This window comes from Phascolarctos cinereus, unplaced genomic scaffold (genome assembly GCF_003287225.1).
Source record: "Phascolarctos cinereus isolate Bilbo 61053 unplaced genomic scaffold, phaCin_HiC Scaffold_2;HRSCAF=192, whole genome shotgun sequence".
In the NCBI taxonomy this organism is placed as follows: Eukaryota; Metazoa; Chordata; class Mammalia; order Diprotodontia; family Phascolarctidae; genus Phascolarctos; species Phascolarctos cinereus.
Genome location: NW_027555625.1, coordinates 318,134,987 through 318,156,597, shown reverse-complemented (window position 1 = coordinate 318,156,597; position 21,611 = coordinate 318,134,987). Strand labels below are relative to the sequence as shown.

General features: G+C 41.3%; 1 protein-coding gene across 2 annotated transcripts in view; it reads right to left on the bottom strand.

Moving 5' to 3' along the window:
* Window positions 1–21,611, bottom strand: part of ARHGAP40 (Rho GTPase activating protein 40) — a 115,849-nt gene that overhangs the window by 32,247 nt on the left and 61,991 nt on the right. For both annotated transcript variants that reach the window (XM_020990802.2, XM_020990803.2), the window contains exons 2-3: window positions 15,272–15,474; window positions 3,382–3,602 (exon numbers count right to left, since the gene is read on the bottom strand). In XM_020990802.2, coding sequence (XP_020846461.1) covers window positions 3,382–3,602; window positions 15,272–15,452 — 402 coding nt within the window. In that variant the 5' untranslated portion in view covers window positions 15,453–15,474. The remainder of the gene's footprint in view (window positions 1–3,381; window positions 3,603–15,271; window positions 15,475–21,611) is intronic.

Below are 21,611 nucleotides of genomic sequence, written 5' to 3'. Positions count from 1 at the left end.
CAAGACTTTTTCCCTTTCCTTGTTAGGGTCATTGTGTATTGAAATGTATTTCCCCTTCCTATATAGAATAAGAATTAGTATTCTTACACAAAGAATCCCAAGAGAAAAAGCTATATGCACTTCCATCAGAGGACCTCTGATCCTCACTTGAGACTCACTTGAGTCAAAGACTCCTTCACACTTACGAGGCTAATTAAAAGCAAAACTTACTGGGGAGAATCATGCCCATCTTATACACTATTTTATTTATCTATGTAATTTTAGTTGCTTCTCACTTCCTTTTGCTTTTAACTATCCCAACCTGGGCACAGATTTGGGAGATTGCAGCATTCCACCTCCATCTCCAACCCTCCTGAGGCCTTAGTCAGCTGCATAGAATATCTTTTAATAAATATTACTTGTATAACCTATATCAGATTGCTTGCCATCTTGGGGAGGGGGAAAGGGAAGGAGAAAAATTTGGAACTCGAAACCTTATAAAAAATGAATGTTGAAAAGTATCTTTACATGTAATTGGAAAAAATAAGATATTGTTTACAAAAAACATATTACTTAGACATAGGTCTTTGCATAATGTTAACCAGGTAATCCCTCAAGGAGAGATATCTTGTCCCCAAATATAGGAACTTAAATGGGTAGGAGACATTGATCACGTTTTCTTGTCAGACATAGTGTGTCACTTAGTTTGACTTCACTGTTTGTTTGGGGTTTTTTTTTTTGTTACAAGGAAGGCTGCCATGAAGCCCTGGGGTGGGGGTGGGGGGATGGAACAGGAGACAAGAGAATTAAGATTCAAAAATTACTATGATATAAATAAAGCACATCAATAAAACTTTAAAAGAATAAATGAAATGAGAGTCAGCCTGCTAATGATAACTAACATTTACATACTGTTTTAAGGTTTGCAAAGTGTGTTTACATCCATTTATCATCTTTGAGCCTCACACTGAGGATAAGGATAATCTCCAGAGTGGCTAAGGGGCGTGATGTTTAGAGCCCTGGGCCTGGGGTCAAGAAGGCCTGAGTTTGATTCTGGTCTCAGACACTTCCTAACTATATGACCCTGGGAAGTTAGGGGAAGGAGAAGGTTTTAGGAAGAAGATGATGGATTCAGTTTGGGACCCATAGATGTCTCTGATACTCCATAGATTTTTGAGGGATCAGTGGGACATTCTGATGGAGATGCCACATAGACAAGTGGAACTGGGGAATGGGATCTCATAGAAGCATTTAGGGCTGCTGGGAGAGAGCTCTGGGAGACATTTTCATAGATGCAGTAACTGAATCCCAGAGAGCAGACAGCACTCCTTAGAAAGCAGGAGGGTTGGGGCAGCTAGGTGGTGCAGTGGATAAAGCACTGGCCCTGAAGTCAGGAGGACCTGAGTTCAAATCCGGCCTCAGACCAAACACTTGACACTTACTAGCTGTGTGACCGTGGGCAAGTCACTTAACCCCAATTGCCTAGAAAAAAAAAAAACAAGAAAGCAGGAGGGTTACATCTTCCCCCAAAGCGGGAGAAATCAAGAGAATTTCTTTTGCCACATAAAGGAGAGAGCTTAGAGCAACTCCCACCTGATGGCCTCAGTCTTCTCAATGAACTAGGAGGTGAGGTGACTACAAAGAGGGAGAAGGACAAAAGAATGGGGTTGAAGAGAGTAGGGAAAGGTGTGATAATGTTGAAAAGCTTAACTCCAGTAACTGTATTTTCTTTAAAACATGTAGCCACCAGGCAAAAGCTTTTCTAAAGTCAAAAAGGCATGCCTTGCTGAGGAACTGCTCTATTACTGAACAGTGGGCTGCTGTTCACTTTTTTAATGTCCTTTTCCCCCCAGCAGGCAAGGATGCTTCAGGTGCCATTATCTGGAGAGGAGGGCCTTTCTCTGGCCCAAGGATGCAGCCTCGGAGTCGGAGGACTTGGCTTTGTGAATCTTGGTTCTGCTACAGCTTTGGCTGTGTGACCTTAGACAAATCACTTCCCCTCTCTGAGGACCTCAGTTCCCTCATCTACGAATGGAGGTAATATTATACTGCCAATCTCAGGGTTACTGTAAGGCAAGCACTTTACAAAGCTTTAAGTACCCTCAAATGCAAGTTGCTATTATTTTCATTCTCTAAAGTGGTGACGGAAGCAGGGACTTCTGAATGATATTTTATTGATTAGAGCCAGCAAAAATGCTAGAAGAAACCTGGCATGGATTTAGAGGAGCTAGTTACCATCAGCATGGTACAGTGAAAAGAGCAATAGATTTCGGCTAAGAGGATGTTGGTTTGAATCCCAGCTCTGCAACCATGGATATGCAAGTCACTTAAGCTCTCTGGACCTCAGTACCCTTCTCTGTAAAATGAGGGGGTTGCAACCCGATGGGCTCTAAAGTCTTTTATAACTTTAAATCTGTGATCCTAAAATCATCATGTTAGATAAACTCCTGGTGGTCAGGAGCAAGGATTTTGACCTTTGTCCTAGGATGAGAAACTTCTTGCTCCAAGCAAGAAGGGGACACAGAGGTCATCTAATCCAACCCCCTCAGAGGGGGAAACTGAGGCCCAGAGAATTTAAGTGCTAAGTCTAGTTGTTTGGGGGCAGCTAGGTGGCGCAGTGGATACAGCACTGGCCCTGGAGTCAGCAGGACCTGAGCTCAGACACTTGACACTTACTAGGTATGTGACCCTGGGCAAGTTACTTAACCCCATTGCCTAGCCAAAAAAAAAAAAAAGTTTAGTTGTTTGGTCATTTCAATCATGTCACGCTCTTCATGACCCCATTTTGGGGTCTTGGCAAAGATACTGGAGGGGTTTGACATTTTCTTCTCTAGCTCATTTTTATAGATGAGGAAAGTAAGGCAAACAGGATTAAGTGACTTACCCAGGATCACACAGCTAGTAAGTGTCTGAGGCTGGATTTGAACTCGGGAAGACAAGTCTTCCTGATTCTAAGCCCAGTGTTCTATCCACTGTGCCACCTAGCTGCCCATGCCCAAGGTAGTACAGGTAGTTTAGAGACAAGTTTTGTACCAAGATGATCTAACTCCCTATGCAACCACACTTTCCATGATACCACATGGGAGCACTAGAAACTAGTATAATATACATAGTAGGTGCTTAATAAATGTTTGTTGAGTTAAATTGAATTTGCCTTAGAGACTTGATACTCCTTTTCTTACTGAGGCAAATATATCACCTGTTCAATTGAAAATCTGACCTCCTACCATATGACCTTTTGTGTGTATGAATTTAATAGTCACCAGAGTGTCAAGGATTAATTTTGTTTGTGGAAAATTATTTGGGAGAAAGCTGCTACTGTCAGGAGTTCTGGGAATGGGGCAAGAGAGGGAGGGGAATGAAAAGAAGACCCAAGATCAGAGAAGATAAGATTTAACTGACCCCAGAATCAAAGGTGCCAAAGATGTCTCTGACGTCCCTTATGGGTGGCTTGTTTTTCTTACGCATCGAGCGCGTGTAAGTGTCTAGCCTCCGTTGCACAGCAGCCGCCTGGGTCTTTGTGAGTGTGGACAGGAGCACTCTGTTATCACTGTCTGGCGTGGGGGCCCCAAGGAGGTCGGCCAGGCCTGTGTCCTGCAGCCACTGGGCTTCTGCCTCACCCTCTGTCAACAAATGGAAAGCACTGGATACAGTAAACACATTACCATGATTCCAGAGGCAAGAGGGACAGCAGACAGGGTCATACTCACACAGATAATACCAGACAAACAGACAGATCTTTATGGTAATGAGTTCCTTGTCAACCAAAGTATGTGGGCTCACACTAAATAGCCACATGTTGGGTAGAGGGGATACTTTTGGTCTGAGAGGGTGCCAGGTTAGATGACCTTTGAAGCCCCATTCAAACCTTCATTTTATAATTTTCAGAGATAGATATTCACACTTACAGATACCATCACAAGAGCACAATTGCCATGGGTAAAACTTGGTTTGAAAAATATCAATTCTTGCCAGATGTTTTCATCTAAGGATTAAACACAATGAATTTTAGTATTAACCAAGGGCCTCCTGTGTGTCCCAGAACATCTAGCACAGGGGTTAACATGCCTTAGCTTCTTCCTATGTAGAAAAAGGAGGCTGGATTAGCATTTCAGAAATGTTTAACACTCAGTAAATACTTTACTTATGATGTACAGATGGGCTCAATGCATGATTAATGGAAGTTACGCTTAAACCAAGCATAATGTACCACTGCTGCCAGAGTTATAAAAGACCGTAGGAGGTCACTGGCCCCTGACTAAAGGCAGATGAATGTCTAAACAATCCAGGACCAAAGGTGCCTTTTCTTTCCCTTCAAGGTCAGATGTGCCACAAACATCCTTAGTCACTCCTTCAGAGATTTTATCCTCATGCCGACCAATAATTTTTCCTTTGTGTCTCATCAGCATCTCTCCATACACTCTAGTTAAACCCATTTACATTTTATTCAATAGTCTCTAAAAATTAAGAGTGCTACACCATGCAAACTACCAAGAGATTATTCATAGAACTAGGCAAAATAATAACAAAATCAATAGAGGTGAACCAGAGAACGCCTAATTAGTAGAACAAGTAGCCCAGTTCTCAAATTATATCATAAAGCTCTAATCATTAAAACTATTTCATACTGGTTAAAAAATAGAAGAGTAATTCAATGCAACAGACTAGATAAGCAAGTCTGAGAAGCAAAAAAACATGGGGGCTCAGTGTTTGATAGATCCAAGAACAAACTACTGGAGGAAGGAGCCCTTATTGGAGTTCTGGGAAAAATGGAAAACAGGCAGAAAATAGGTTTAAGCCAGCATCTTCTCCAGCTGAAGTTTATTGTGGTACCTGGTATAAGTGATCTAAATTCTAAAGTCACGTGATGAGAAGAATCATAATCAGAACAGGAAGAGAGGAGATTATAAAAGAGAAAACAGACAATTTTGATGATATAAAATGTTAAAACTTTTGCACAAACAAAATCAGTGCAGCTAAACTAAGAAAAACTATTGAGGAAAAAAATTATATCAAGGTTTTTGATAGTCTGACCTACAACATACAGGAAACTGACATAAATTAATAAAACTAAAAGTTTTATTTTAAAACAAAAGTTTAGCAAAGAACATAAAGAGTTTTTAAACGACAAAATACACTCTATCAACAAACATGGAAAAAACGTTCCAAATCACTAAGAGAATTGCAAATCAAAATAGACTCTCATCAAATTGGCAAGGATGCAAGAGATGCAAACACTCAATGATTTGAATAGAATGTTGGAACGGCTTTGTCAACACAGGCATATTAATACCGTTTGGAACTATGTAAGCAAAGTTACTATGTTGTTTATACCCTATGATTCAGAGGAACCACTACTGAATATATAACCGAGAAGGTCTATGACAGGAAGGAAGATTGTACATGTGTGTGTATATACATATATATGCATACCAGGATAGCAACGCTTTTCTGTAGTACCAAAAGCAGACATCCATTGATTGGGTACAGGCTAAACAAAGCATTCTAAATGAATATGATGAAATATTACTTTGTTCTGAGGAGCACCAGTTATGAGGAATTCAAAGAAACATGAGGAGGCTTGTATGAACTGATGATCCTACATGATCCGGGAGGTCCTACCAAGCTGGAAAGACTTTGAGTAGAGGCCTGGTCAAGAAAGAAGTTCACACAAAGAAAGGACCGGGAGACTAATGATTATAACAATACAATATGACAACGCATAAAAGAGAAAATAGCTCAGAATAAATGCAAAAATCTACACTGCTTCCAAATGACAGAAATTGAAACATACCTCCTTCTTCTTAATAGAGAAGTGGTGGACTACAGGTATAAAATGCTTCATACTGTGTCAGATAAATATGTTGTATTAGATGATTTTGCTTAACTGTTTTTCATTGTTGTCATAAGTGAGGGAAATACCAGGGGGAAAGAGGGAATCATTCGAAATGATTATATTATTTAAAAATACACATTACCAAAATATTTTTAAAGAGGAGATTCGCTAAAATCTCAAAACAAATATGGTAGCAAAATTAGAATAGTCACATTCTCAATTTTAAAAAATGACAGAATAGACTAACATCCTCTTCAAAGGTGCCAGTGTAGAACCAATCCAAAAAGTACCACCCAGAGCCTTGGCATCATGGAACTTTGCCCCAAGGGTAGTCCCCTGGCTCTTTGAGAAGGGACAGGGAGGTATGAGTATGTACTAAGTTTGAAGTCACAGGATCATAAGGTATAGAACCAGAAAGGACTTTAGGGATCATTTTGTCCAACTGCCACATTCCATACATGAAGAAACTAAGGTTCAGAGAGGGAAGGGATTTGCCAAAAGGTCACACAGTGTCAGAATTGGGATTTGAACCCAGGCCCTCTGACTCCAAATCCAGTACTCTTCTTACCCTATCATGTTGCCTCCCCTACATGTACTACAGATATCTATTAAGACAAACTGAATTCCCCTGCTCTTGTTTCAGCGTATTTACCTCCCTCCCTCCTCCACCCCAATATTTCAGGTTCTCATCTGATCCTTCCCTTGTCAACCTTTCATCACTTTTAAGAAATAAACATTATGGAACAACCCTAATGGGTGTGTATCAAGGGAAAATTGCCAGGTATTTGAAGGCCCCAGGCACCCAAAACAGAAACTGATGCTATTTTATTGAAGGCTTCAAATCCGAGCCTCCACTGACATTCTCTGATGACTCACATGGGCATGGAAGTGACCTAGAGTTCTTTAAGATCATCTTAGCCAAGTTAAGCCCTGATAGGTCCTACCAAACTGGAAAGACTTTGAATATAGGCCAGTTCAAGAAAGAAGTTCATCACCAGAAAGCTGTCCACTGAGGTGAGGAATGTCTCAGCTATAGGAACTCATTAAATCAACAACGAAGTGGTGGGAGCTAGTAGTAGAGGACATGCTTACACTGATTAAATCACAGGTTCCTGAAGTATCCTTAATGGTAAATGGTACCATACAGAGTTTCCATCTGAGGCCATATTCCTTCCCAAAATAAAGTCAGAAAGGATGGGAAGGAAGGAAAAGGAGGGAAAGAAGAAAAAGAAAGGAAAGAACGAAAGGAAAGAACGGAAGTAAGGAAGGAAGGAAGGAAGGAAGGAAGGAAGGAAGGAAGGAAGGAAGGAAGGAAGGAAGGAAGGGAGGGAGGGAGGGAGGGAGGGAGGAGAAGGGAGGAAGGGAGGAAGGAAGGAAGGAAGGAAGGAAGGAAGGAAGGAAGGAAGGAAGGAAGGAAGGAAGGAAGGAAGGAAGGAAGAGAGGGAGGGAGGGAGGGAGGGAGGAAGGAAGGGAGGGAGGAAGGAAGGGAGGGAGGAAGGAAGGGAGGGAGGAAAGGTAAGAAGGAGGGAGGAAAGGTAAGAAGGAGGGAGGGAGGGAAGGAAAGAAGGAAGGAAGGAAAGAAGGAAGAAAGGAAGAGAAAAAGAAAGAGAGAGAGAGAGAAGGAAAGGTACACAAAGAGAAGGAAAAGCAAGAACAAAAAAGGGAAAGGAGAGGAGAGGAGAGGAAAGAAAAGGAGAAATTATGGTGTGCTGTGGCTCTTTGCCTTTTTCTCTCCAGCTCATCAGTTATAGGCAGGGGTGAGGGGCAGATTCTGATAGTAAAGTCAAGCTAAGGGGTCTCCAACCGAGCCCATCAAGTTCCAGGACTCAGGAAATCATTGTCTATGTTCTATGGGCAGCACAGCTTCTTATGCAAAATAATCATAAATTTTCAAAATAAAATTGGATTTAGTCTGGATGTTTTGCACACAATTTAATTAGAGATCCTGCTGGTCTATAATGAAGCTTAACCTAGAAAAATCATCTTTGTTTTCAGAAAATTAGCTTTCCTCAACTGATGTCAGAGACTGCCTGTAATGACCCACTTTTCTTACAAACAGAACCTAGTGATAAACTGAAGGGCTGGGTCTGAGCTCTGAGAAAGTCTGGTCCTTTACAGCTGCCATATCCATTTATAAACCACAAAGCACTCTATAAATGTTTATCATCATTATCATTTTTTACCCAAAGCTTCATCTGCCTAACTGCAAAACTCATTTCAGTCTGACATGTTCAATTTCTTCTCAATAAAAAGTTTTTTTAAGTTAGGTGATCCATTGTCACCTTAGAAAGAAAGAAAAAAAGAGCTAAATGGCAAACTAAAATGGCAAAAAATGTCCCATATATCTGGTCCTTTAGACAAAGCAGTTGTTCTGTGATAGAGGCCGAACCCATCTAAGCTCAATTATCTAAAAGATCATTTGTACCTTCACGGACTCCCTATGTTGTGGGTAAAATTTCCTCCTCCCCACACACATAGGAGCCATTTTAAAACCTGGCAAAACATGGAAGTGCAAATTGGAGCCCATGGGGTTTCTCCAAAGACTCCCCAGCATTATAAGGCATATTGGTCACTAGAAAACAAAGAATGAGGAGATACAGGTACACCCGCTAGTGCCCCCCAAAACTTACCCAGAGGGCAACTGATAACAACTCTACTTCAGAATCACTGACATTTACATGGTAAATACAAATTGCTTTGTCTTTTGGTCTTCCAGATTCACCCAGAAACTTAACGATCTGGAAACAGTCTAATGTGACAAAAAGAAATCTGGATGTAGAATAGGAGACCTTGCGTTCCAAATCTAGATCTGCCACTGTATGACCTGAAACAAATTATTTATTTCTCTAGGCCTCAGTTTTTCCATCCATAAAAATAAAGGGGTTGGATTAGATGGCCTTTCAGGTCCCTTCCAGGTTAAAATCTCTAATCCTATGATCCAACAGATTTGTACTGTAGGTTACTCGTTCTTTTCCTTAATTAGCAAGCATTTGTAAAGTACCTACTATGTGCTTTGGGGTGCTAGGTGCTAGGAATACAAAGACAAAAATTTTTTTTAAGGCCCTGCCCTCAAGGAGCTCACAATCTAGTAGGGAAAAAACAATGAGTGCACAGGTAAGAAAATCCAAATTACATACAAAGGAAATAAAAACTAAAATAGATAACTAAAAAAGAAAATACAAACAGGACAGGGAAAAGCACTAACAGACAGGGAAATCAGGAACTACAGTGCAACTAATGTAGGAAGTGGTACATGAGCTGAGCTTTGAAAGAAGCTGGGGATTCTAAGAGGCAGGAATGCACATCCTAGACAGTAGGAAGAGCTTGGACAGAGAAATGAAGACAGGAGACAAGGCCCTGTACAGACAACAGCAAGTGGGAGAATTTGGCTGAAACAAAGTATGTGAAGGGGAGTAACAAGTAATAAGCCTGGAAAGGAATTGGGGGAGGGGGGATTGGAGCCAGATTGTAGAGGGCTTTGAAATGGGGAAAACCCCTTTACCTCTTTTGCCTGGAGCCCTTTCTATGGAGCTGAGCAGCCTTGCTGGTCAGAATCACGGGACTGTTTCTGATAAACACATTTGCCCTGACTGTTTGCTAAAGAACAAGTGTAAACAGAAACTTGTGGCTGGTCTCTTGGCCCCTGTGATAGGGAAGGGGGTGGGGAGAGAGAGAAACCTAACAGGACTAGCCACTGAGCAGGAAAAGCTGCCTACTCAATAGACTTTAAAAGGAGACCAACTTCATTGATCATTCTTTCTCCCTATTTGTCACACAGGTTGAGACTCTTCAAGGCCTCCCTCAGATTTCCAGCAAGGGGGGTGAGAAGGGGAATATCCGACCCCTCGAAGTTATGGAAGCTCCACACACATGACAGCGAACACCCGATGGCCTGGATAAACCTGAGGCCGGACCTCAAGTCTCTGGCTGTCTCTTCTTTGTGTTTCTTTCCCTGAGCACAGGTGACCAAACGGCAATCCTGAGATGGGTGGTTTCCAGGCTTGATAACAACTTCGTGAGTTCAATAGGTCAGAAGTTAGCATACTCAGGAGAGTATGATGGAGGATATAGCTTACTGTTACATGCCTTAATTGTCAACATTTCTTCTTTAGTGGAAGAAAGAAAAAGTTGTCCTATACCTCATCTTCTTAGTACCTATGTGAAAAGGACCCTGTTAATTTTGTTGGGGGAGACCCTAGCCATGAGTCATCCCTAAGCTTTTAGAGATTTTTTCCTAGGGCTCCAGGATGGGGAATAATGAGCCAAAGAGTATGAGAAAAGCTCTGGAGTTAGTCTCCTTCAGGACTGAACCTGAGCTGAATGTTCCCAGAGCTCAGAGAGCTCTGGTGTAAGAGGATTCTCCCACCCTCAAACAATGGATTTTATAGCTTTGTATGTCAGACAGATGAGTATGTATTTTATCCTAAAGACCATAGGGCGCCACTGAATCTTCCCAAATGAAATAATCAGATTGATTCTGTGTCTTTTTTTAATTGATCCTATTTACAAATTAATTGATTTTTATCCTATAACTGCCTAAGTCATGATTCTTTGTCTCTGAACTTAATTAAGAAATTTAGCTGCCCTGTAATGAGTTAAGTTTAGAAATCCAGTTCTGTTAATCATTCTTCTATTCTTGTGTAAAAGAAATCTGTTACCCTTAAAGGATGTAAGTGGACACCAAGGAGTCTGGTCTAGTATCTTTATACCACCAAGCTATCCTCCATGAATGTCTGATTTTTTACCCAAAGAAGTCTGGTTTGCTATCTCTGTCCTTGCAGATGCAGCTGGACCCAAACAATGAACATTTCTTAGGCACACGGGGGGGGGGGGTTGTTGCTAGCCTTCATTCCTAATTTCCATCCAATCATATTTTCTTCCATCTATGATGCTAGCCTTCCTATTTTCTATACTTCTCAAAACTATAAAAGAAAGCCATCCCCCTCATTTGGGGCCTTAGCTTTGCTAGGGAAGCCGAAGTCCTATTTGTTGGTAAATTCACACTTTACTAATAAATTGATCATGCTTAGAACTTTCTGCCTCAGTCTACCTTAATTTTACCTGTTACATAAGCAAGGGAATAGATTATGTCCTAATGTTGCTGAAAGTCCCAGATAAAGAAAGCTAGAAAGAATATTGAGCTCCTCTTAACTTCTATTCTGCAAAGGTCGCCTCTAAAGCTGAAACTATTCAAATCCAGCCTCAGACACATAATACTTACTAGCTGTGTGACTTAACACAGTCACTTAACCCCAACTGCCTCACCAGAAAAAAAAAACAGGGGACAATAAAGCTGAAACTACCAAAAGTATAGTCTGTAGGTGCTAGACACAAATTTACTCGGGGCGGAGGAAAGACATAATCACAAGGATAGGATAAAAAGACCTGAAAGCACAGTCCCACTCATTATGGAAGTGCACATCCCCATCTCACTGTGTTGATCTCTGTTGGTCACAACCAACAAGACCTGGAATAGCATGTTTCATATAGTTTGGGCTTGGGGGAGGGTGAGATGGGGGTGGGGATGGGGGAAGGAGCTAGAGGCAGGACAAAAAGGCAAAGGGGCAGAAAAGAATCTACTCTTTTGGGTCTGTGTACTGTTTGGGGACTATTTGGGGAACAGGGTGAGAACATCCGGAGTTATCTGACATGTTTAAAGAATCGGCCTAAGTATTGACAAACAGAGAAATCTTTTAGGCAAGGACTTGTTATACCACATAAGTAAGAATGCTATCTCTTCTTAGGCTGGTTAATCAGAAGAATGCCACAGACATATTGGATCTTGATTTCAATAAAGTACTTCTCAAGTTCACCATAGTATATTGGCAAGGGTGCTGGCCTCAGAGTCAGAGGACCCGGAGTTTCAATCCTGGTTCTGCTATTTGCTACATGTAATGCCTCTCTGGGACTTGGTTTCTGTATCTATAAAATGAGGGGCTAAACTTAGAGGAATGAAAGGGGTTCTCAACCCAACAGAATGGAGGGGGTCCAAATGATAATACCCTCATGGAGGATGAAGTGTGTGTGTATGTATGTATGCATACATATATAACACACACACCTGGGACGGGGGTTGGGAATCTCAAGATGAGTTTATTCTTTGAGGAGTTGATGCATTGGGAGACTAATTTCTCTGAGATGGTCTTTATCCTTTTAAGTTCCTTCCAGCTCCAAATCTTAGGATCCTATAAAGTCTCTCATAATATCCTTATGGGCAAGATGGAAAAATAGGAGATAGATGACTGTATGACTAAGTGGACTCACAGCTGGTTGATGAATGATTGCATACACCATGAGTGATATCTCCAGTGAAGTGCCTCTGGGCTCTGCCATTGACCCTGTCTCATTTAACCTTTTTGTGAATGACTTCAAGTAAAGGAGACGTACTTCTGAAATTTACAAATGGCCCATAGCAGAATCTGCCCTGCAAAAATCCCTTCCTTGCTTCCTTCAAAGCACACTCCAGGTGCCACAAGTTCTTAAACAACGTCTTCACTGACGCCCCTCTATCAACTATGATGGATCTCACTCTCTCTCATTTGTATATGCTTTGTATTTATTTACTCAGCTAACTGTAACAGGGCAGGTACATATCACACATACAAAAACCACACACAAAAACACATATAGCACACTACGCACACTACCCTCACATATAGAGACATCATACCTATCACACACATAAATACATGGACCATACACACACACATATACTACAAGAAACCACACATCCATACCACACACAATATACACCACACATATACATACTACACACATACCACACACACAAGTGCTATAGCTACCACACACATAAACACATACACCCCACACACAAATACATATACCACACATAAACACACCAAGGAGAAGGCAAGCTCTCTGAGGGAATGAGAAATTCATTTTTGTATTTGTATCCCCCAGAGCCTTGCACTTTGCTGTTGGAAGGGACCTCAAAGGCGTAACAGGACAAACCTCTCTTTTTACACTTTGGCAAGCTAAGCTCCAGAAGCTAAGACATTTGCCCAAGGTGATCCAAGTTAAATAAGTACTGGGGCCAGGGTTTGAACCCAGGTCTTCTAACACCAAAGCCACCGTTCTTTCCACTGGTCCTTTAGACAGAGTAGTTGGCCTCCCTAAAAGAAAAGACATTAGTGGAGTTTCCTACCCTATGTACCTTGAAGGATGTTGTGAAGGTCAAATCAGAGTGTATGTTAAAAAAGCCTGGCAAATTGTAAAACTGTTAAAAAAAAAAAGGGAGGGGGATTATTAGTATTAAGCTGATAGAGTCATAGAATAGTAGGCTCTGAGTTGGAAGAGACTTTGAAGGCCTCCCAGACAATGCAAGATTGTTTTGCTTTGTTTTTTTTTACAGCATTCCCTATAGACTAGGGAAGGAAAGAATAATAAGCATTTATATAGTGACTATATATAAATATATACTGCCAGGTACTTTTTGTACTTAGACACACATCCCTTTAAAATTAAATCCTCACAACAATGCTGGAAAGTGGGTGCCATCATTATCCTCATTTTATAGTTGAGGCAAACAGAGGTTAAATGACTAGTCCAGGGTCACCCAGCAAATAAACATCTGAAGTAGGATTAGAACTTGGGCCTTCCTGAATCCTGGGCCATCATTCTATCCACTATACCACCAGCTGCCTAGTGATTAATATCCCATTCCCTAGATTATTCTAGTGCTGGACAGCAGTTGTGGAAGACTCTTCCTTATTTAAGGAATTGAATTTAAGGACTGAAATTATCCAGAATTCTCAACCGAATTAACCAATCAGAGGTATGAACCAGCTGCAAACAAAGCATAGCCATCTCCATTGGATCAATCAAGCAATCAATCAACCAACCAAAGGCTTTTCAATTAGATATAGCAAGAAGTGTATTATGATTGACAGGAAAAAAGTCACAGATCTACTGGGTTTGTAGAAAATAGCAAGTCACTCTGGATTCCCATTCCAGTGTCTGGCCAGCAAGCCTCTGTGAGGAAATCACTTAGGGAAGAGCACCTCGATCTTTCCTCCCTCCCCCTTAACCACAGCATGACCTTGTGAACTTCAGAGGGTTCCAGGAATTGGAATGCTCATCGGTGTCCCAGCAGCATCTCCTGGGACAGCAGTGCATGATGGAAGAGATAGCAATGACAGTTGGTGGTACGATTATCAGGATATTAGGACAAACTAGATAACCTAAGGAAAGGTAACTTCAGGAGTCTGCAAAGAGCACAGAAGACAGCTACAGCTCACCGAAAGAGAACATTCTGAATAATCCAGCAAGCTCCAAGTTACTCCTTTGTTATATATGCTCTAAGCTCAAGTCCATTTTCCCTTGGATTACAGAAGGAAGCACACCAGTGAGGGTGTTCATGAACTAGAAAACCACTCCTTTATCTCCTGTGGGTCCTCTAGAGCTCTGAGAGGGGTGCAGTGTCCTTGGGGAGTCTTCATTGTTACGGGGGGCCTGGGGGTGGTAAGGAGGGAATAAACATTCTCACCAGGAATTCCTAAACTCTTGGGTATCATAGACTTCTCTGGAAGTCTGGTAAAGCCTTATGGACCCCTTTGCAGAGTGTTTTTAAAGGCATAATAAACAAATACATAGGTTTACAGAAGAAAATTATGCTGAAATACAGTTACCAAAATCTCTTTTAAAAACAAGTGATTGGACACCAGGTTAAAAACTCCTGATTTACAGAGATAAATAAATATAATGCAATTAGAGCTCAGATGCCATCTCCTACAAGAAGCCCTGTGTTGGCAAGGACCTTTTCCTTCCAGGACCTCATAAGGTACTTGGCTGTTCACCTCATGTCTGCATTTATCCCCTATTTTGTGTAAGTTGTCTCCTATTAGATTGCAAGCTCCCAGAGGACAGCAAACACTCATCTATACTTTGCACCTTCTCCATTGCTCTAGACTAAGTAGATACTAACAAATGTTTGCTGAATTGATTCAGTTGGTTGCTGAAATTAACAAACTCTCTCTCTCTCCCTCTCTCTCTCTCTCTCTTTCTCTCTCTGCCATGCAACTCAATCAAAACCACATTGTTATTGTTCTTGTTCAGTCATTTCAATGTGTCTGTTTGACTCTTTGTGACCCATTTGGGTTTTGCTTGGCAAAAGACACTGCAGTGATTTGCCACGTCCTTCTCCAGCTCATTTTACAGATGTGGAACTGAGGCAAGCAAGGTGAAGTGACTTGCCCAAGGTCACACAGCTACTAAGTGTCTGAGGCCACATTTGAACTCGGGTCTTCTTGACTCCAGGCCTGATGCTCTATCCATTGTGCCTCCTAGCTGCCCCAATCAAAACCTGCCCTGGGCCAGTGCACTCATTCTTTCACGTGTAATATTTCAAAACGAAATGCTTTCTCCATGGAGCCCCCTGCCACACTGCCCTCCTTTCCACTTTCCCTTCCCATGCTTAGCAGCAGCAGAGTTCCTCACCCTCCGGGATCTGGGCTTCGGTGACACCGCCCTCTTCCGGCTTCAGTTCATCATTCTGCTCCATGCTCTCCACCTCCATCCAAAAGTCATCCAGTGAGAGGCTCTCTATGGAGGGCAGCCAACAGTTTGGATCCTCCAGGGGCTCCCAGTGGGAAGAGCTCTTTGATGGAACCTGGCTCATGCTGCACGGGAAAGTGGGATTTCTGCAAAGAAAAGTAAAAATCGCTCCATAACGATGCAGTTTGATAAGAAAAAACGCTGGGAATGCTGAAAAGAAGAATCAGTCAAGAAGGTACGCTGAAGCGAACGGGACATTGTTGTTGTTGTTTTTAATTTTTAAGTTTAACATTTGAAAATTCTTAAATGTTAAAGATTCTGTTCTATTACATCACAATAATAACTACCACATACAAATTGCTGTGAAATTTGCAAAATGTTTTACATACATTTTCTTATTTAAGCCTCACAGCAACCCTGTGAGGTGGACGTCTCAGGCATTTTTTTTAAACAAATGAAGACAATGTGGCTCAAGGGGGAAATGGGACTTGCCCAGCACCACACAGATTGTGCCAGAGGCAGGATCTGACTCCAAGTTCACATTCTCTCCTGCCTCTCCAACTCTGATACCTCCAAACTAAACCAAGGTGGGAAAAAGCAAGATTATCAGTGATATATCCATTTGCCAGAAACACCACCTTCCATGGCCGTGCAAGTGACACAATGGATAATGTTGGAGTCAGAAGGACCTCAGTTCAAATCTACCTCTGACACTTACTAGCTGTGTGGCCCTGGGCAAGTCACATAATCCTGTTTGCCTCAGTTTCCTCATCTGTAAAATAAGCGGAAAAAGGAAATGGCAAACGACTCTGGTATCTTTGCCAAGAAAATGGGGTCATGAAGAGTCAGACACAACTGAAACAAATGAACTACAAATAATAATAATAACACTTATGTCAACTATAATAAAGTGCTACTTAAAAAGTTCAGATTTGAGAGAAATCAAGATTGGCCAGGGTGTCTAACTAAATAATACGAAGAATTTTAATTTTTTTAAAAAATCTGTAATACCAATACTATCTCCTCTTTTATGGCTTCCTTTCCTCCAATGCAACCTCTTACGATTATCTTGTTATCCTGGGCATTGCTCATGTTTATTCACTTTGCTGCTCAACTTAAAAGAGCTTGTGATGGAAGACAGGAAAGCTGAGCACAGTCTGACATGCACCCTAAATTTTGAGAATGAAGATTTCAAAAGCTTCAGAGAAAAGACAAGTAGGATCCCATGAATTCAAATTCTATAGGGGAAGTCAGCAAAAGAAAAATAGGAAGCTCTCCAGAATGAAAATTTTGAAAACCCAAAGAGAAACAATTCCAATGAGGAGGAAAAAGGGGAAGACAGATGATGCAAGGCGTATCTAGGTACAACTAGGTGGTACAGTAGATAGAGTGCTGGGCCTGGAGTTAGGAAGACTCATCTTCCTGAGTTCAAATCAGGCCTCAGACACTTACTAGCTGTGGACCCTGGGCAAGTCACATAAGCCTGTTTGCCTCAGTGTCTTCATCTGTAAAATGAGCTGGAGAAGAGAATGGCAAACCACTCTGGTATCTTTGCCAAGAAAACCCCAAAAGGGGTCATGAAGAGTCAGATATAACTAATCAACTAAACAGTAACAAAAGATGATGCAAAGGGAGTTCATTGACCATTGGAGATCTTAAAAGGAAATGTACAGAAGATGAACTTAAGGTCATGGAATGGAAGATGAATACTTAAGTATAACAGCCACTAAAGAATAATGTAAGAGCTCAATGACTGGAATGGATTCAGAAGCTGAGGACAACCGGAAAGAACATTTTTAGCTATGTTGTGGGAAAGGGGAGCACGAGAGCAAGGATAGGACTACTTTGGGGGCAGCTAGGATGAGTGAGAAAAAGGAAAGCTTCTCACTTCTCACCGTCTTTATTTCTTTGTCAAGGGGAATAGACTTTAATTGGAAAGGTGACGAAGAAAAAAAGCGAGCAAAGGATTTGAAACCCAAGATAAGCAAGGACATGGTAAGAAAGCATCTAGCTGCCCTCAATGAATTCCAATCCCCAGGGAATGATAAACCACATCCTAGGGTACTGAAAGAACCAGCGCATGTGATTCAGGTCAAGCTACTGTACATTACCTCTAACAGATCATCATGAACAGGAATAGTTCCAAGGGATTGGAAAAAGATAAATACTGCCCTGATTTTCAAAAAAGGAAACTGAGTCTGAACTTGACTTCAATTCCTGGCATGATTCTGTAGCATATAATTAAGGTATGCCTTGCGAACATCTAGAAAGAGAAACTCTGAAAGCCAGCATGACTTCCAAAAACAGGTTGTACCAGACTAACCTCATTTTCTTTTTTCACAGCATTACCAGACTGGTAGATCAGGATAATGCCACAGACATAGTTTACCAAGACTTCAGTCAAACACTCAACAGAGTTTCTCATGCTACCCTTGTGGACAATATGGAGTAATCAGTATACCTAGGCTAATTCAGAAATGGTTGAATTCAGAACTAGACCCAAAGAACCATCATTAATGGGAAAAAAAAAAGCTTGATGTCAATTTGGAGAAAGGTCTTTAGTGGACTGCTTCAGGGGTCAGCATTTGGTTCTGCTCACCGTTTTTCATCACTGATTTAGATCAAGGCATAGATGGTATGTTTATCAAAGTTTCTGATGACTTAAAGCTGGAAGGGATATGGTGGATGACCAGGCTGGAGTATAAAAAGATCCTGACCCAATGAACAAAAGTCAGTATCATAATACAAGGGGGTGGAGGCATGGTGAAACAGGGTTCACATGGAAAAAGGGTTGGGGTTTTTAGGACATTTCCAGTTCAGTATCATTCAACAAGGTAATATGGAAGTCAAAAGTGCTAACATGCTCTCAGGCTACACTGAAAGGCATGATATCCAGAATGAGGGAGGTGACAGGCTCATTGTTTTAAGCCACAGTCAGAGGACTGATGACATCAGGATAATTCAGCTGAGTTCTATTCACATTTTATTTCATTGTCATTTCTATTCCATATTATCTTAATAAATTCTACTAATTTTTTGTCTTTGCACGAAAGTCATTTCCCACCCCTCTCCAGATTAAACCCCCTTCCCCGGGACAAAAACCATAGCTGACAACATATACATTGTTCTGTCCCAGTAGTTCCTACCCTTTCTGCCACGAGTGAGGAGATAAGCTTCATTTTTTCATCTCTAAAACTTTCATTGGTTTTTCATCTACTCAGATTTCAACTTCTTTTTAGTGATCTTTTTCCATTTACATTGCTATAATCATTTATACGTTGTTTTCTTGGTTCTGCTCCTCATACCATATCAGTTCATACCAAAAAATGCCATGATTCTCTGAAGTTCTTATATTTGTCATTTGACTTCTGCATATCTGTCATTGCTACATTCTACAAAAGTCAAGCAGCAGCATTTTGTCGAGCAATGTTGAGTAAATGGAAATCATAATGTCCAAGGTTTGATTGAAGGAGCAGGACTGGGATAGGGGCTGCACCTCTGGTATCGCTGGTAAAGGGAGCTTCCAGATGAGGAAGCACCTCTATCAGTGCAGTTCACCACCACCTTGCAGTTTATAGTCTCATAGAGTTGTCTACAGTAGCACTGTCCAAGCCTTACTAATCATACACCTTTTCTTAGTAAAAAATGTTTGAGCGCCCATTCTTAATAGGTGTATATTCATTTATAAATAAATTATGTACATGTGCTAAAGTATAAATAATTATATATATTATGAAGCAAAATAGAAATTAAAAGGGGATAAGACAAATATTTTAAATAAAATTTGATACTAGAGTCAATAGTAAGCCACAGGAGTTTACTGAGAAGAGAAGTGACATGGCCAGATCTGAGCTTTAGAAAATCATTTTGGTGGAGGAAAATCACAGCTGAGCAGAGCATAGATTGCAGTAGGGAGAGGAAATTTAAGGTGGGGAAACCAAATAGGCCAATATGCTTGGAATAGTAATGTAAGCAATGTTGTACAGGTAGAAACAAGACCTGGCATTTGATTGGCTGTGTGCAACGAGAGAGAACAAGAAGTCAAAGAAATCAGGACACAACCCCCATTTTGGAAACCACTGGTCTAGGCGGTAAGAGGTCAAGTAACTTAACCATGGTCACACAGCCATAATGTGTTGGAGGTGGGGTGGGACTTGAACTCAGGTCTTCATGGTTCCAAAGCCAGCTTTCTACTCCATAACACCTCTTCAGTTAAGGAAGCAAGGGATTTTTAACTTGGAGAAAAGAAGCCCTGGGGGGACAGGGCAGTTTTCTTCAGGTATCTAAGAGGCTAACACATGAAAGGGGGATCATAATTGTTTTGCTATTCCCTAGAATAAGGAGCAATAGGTAGAAGTTGCAAAGAGGCAGACAGGCTTGAGGTAAGGAAAACTTTCTAAAATGATTACTGCTATTCAAGCTGAGAGGGCAGCTAGTGGTGCAATGGATAAAGTGCTGAGCCTGGAGTCAAGAAAACCTGAGTTCAAATCTGACCCCAGACGTTTACTAGCTGGGTGACCCTGGGCAAGTCACTTGCCCCTGTTTGCCTCAGTTTCCTCATCTATAAAATGAGCTAGGGAAGGAAATGGCAAACCACTCCAGTATCTTTGCCAAGAAAACTCCAAATGAGGCCACAAAGAGTCAGACGTGACCTAAAATGACTGAACAACAAAAATTCAAGTCAAGTGCACTACCCCAGAAGTAGTAGGTTCCCTCTCACTAGAGGTCTCAAAGCAAAGACTGAATGACCCTTGGTTGTATATGTTATAGAGGAAATATTTGAGCCGACAGAGGCTGGACTAGAGAGCCTCTAAGGTCCTTTCCAACCTTCATGCACTTGGATTCTCTGACTGGACTCAAGTTCCAGGGGCACACTTGTAAAGAAGCAAAGTGGTGCAGTAGCCAGAGAGTCAGACCCAAACCCAGGCAGACTTTGTTCAGGTACCACCTAGTGACTCTCAGCAAATCACTTCACCTCTTCACACTCTTGGTAGCTCTGTAAGTCTATAAGTTGCAGGGAATGTACCCACCTGCATGGGTAGAGGGTGTTTCCTCAGCTGATAATTCTCCGGGGGTGAGGGGAACCTGTGGCCTGAAGGCCATATGTGACTAGCCTTCTAGGCCCTTGGGTGCAGCCTTTTGACTTAGTCCAAGTTTTACAGAACAAATTATTTTATTAAAGGGACTTGCTCTATGAAGTTTGGACTCAGTGAAAGGGCTGCACTTGAGGACCTAGAGGGCCACATGTGGCCTCGAGGCTGAAAGTTCCCCACTCTTGCTCTAAACCAATGAAACCACAGGTCCATCTCCTATCCTAACTCTAGTTAGTAAATGGCTTTAAGGACACATAATGTGACTGCTGTCTGAAAACCAGACTAGGTAAGTATAGAGAATGAGAGAAATTATTATATTAATATACTAGTAACTATTACATTACTAACTAAGGCATTTACCTGGGCTGGGCTGGGAGATACCTTATTGTTACACCCTTCTAAAATGGCCTGACCTTTTCAGGAGTTGGTTCTTAAAGAAACTGGAGGAAAAGGATGAATCACAAATTAATAATTAGCTATTAACATAACAATTTCCCTCAAGAGGCAAATCAATAGAAGTATGATTACTGAGTGATAAATTCTTTGGCCATAACAACCTATGAAACAGATGAAAATACAAGACGACCTTCAGTCCTGTGTAGCCCTCTTTCACTTTCACAACAATGGCAGAGGAATGGGAGGAAATAGAGCAGAGAGTTCTTGGAATTCAAGAGTTCTTCCAAGGGTAGGGAGCCTGTGGCCTCAAGGCCACATATGGCCCACCTCTGTCTTAGACCATCCCCACTGGCCTAACTGCTGGTACTTCAATGTTTAATCATAACCAAATTGATACACTACTGGCAGAATTGGGTCACATAAAAGATTTGGAGGTAGGCTGCTGAAATAAGTGCTCAGTTCCTGTATGGAAGATTTTATAAAATAACGTGAATGAAAACATAACAGGATGAGAGAATTTGGAAGGGATTTGATTTACAATGCTAGATGAAATATCCATGCCAAGGAGCATATGGATCCATCAAAGCGGGAAGTGTAAACAACCTTTTGCTAATTCTCAACGGCTGCCATTTTGTCCCATGTCCATAGACTACACTCCACACTCACCATTTTCTAATCATAAAACTGACTCACAATAACATATTTTGTCCATGGTATATTGCAGAGGCAACAATGGAAAGGTCACAGATTTGGAATCTTAAGACCTGAGTTTGCATACCAGCTCTGATGTTTAT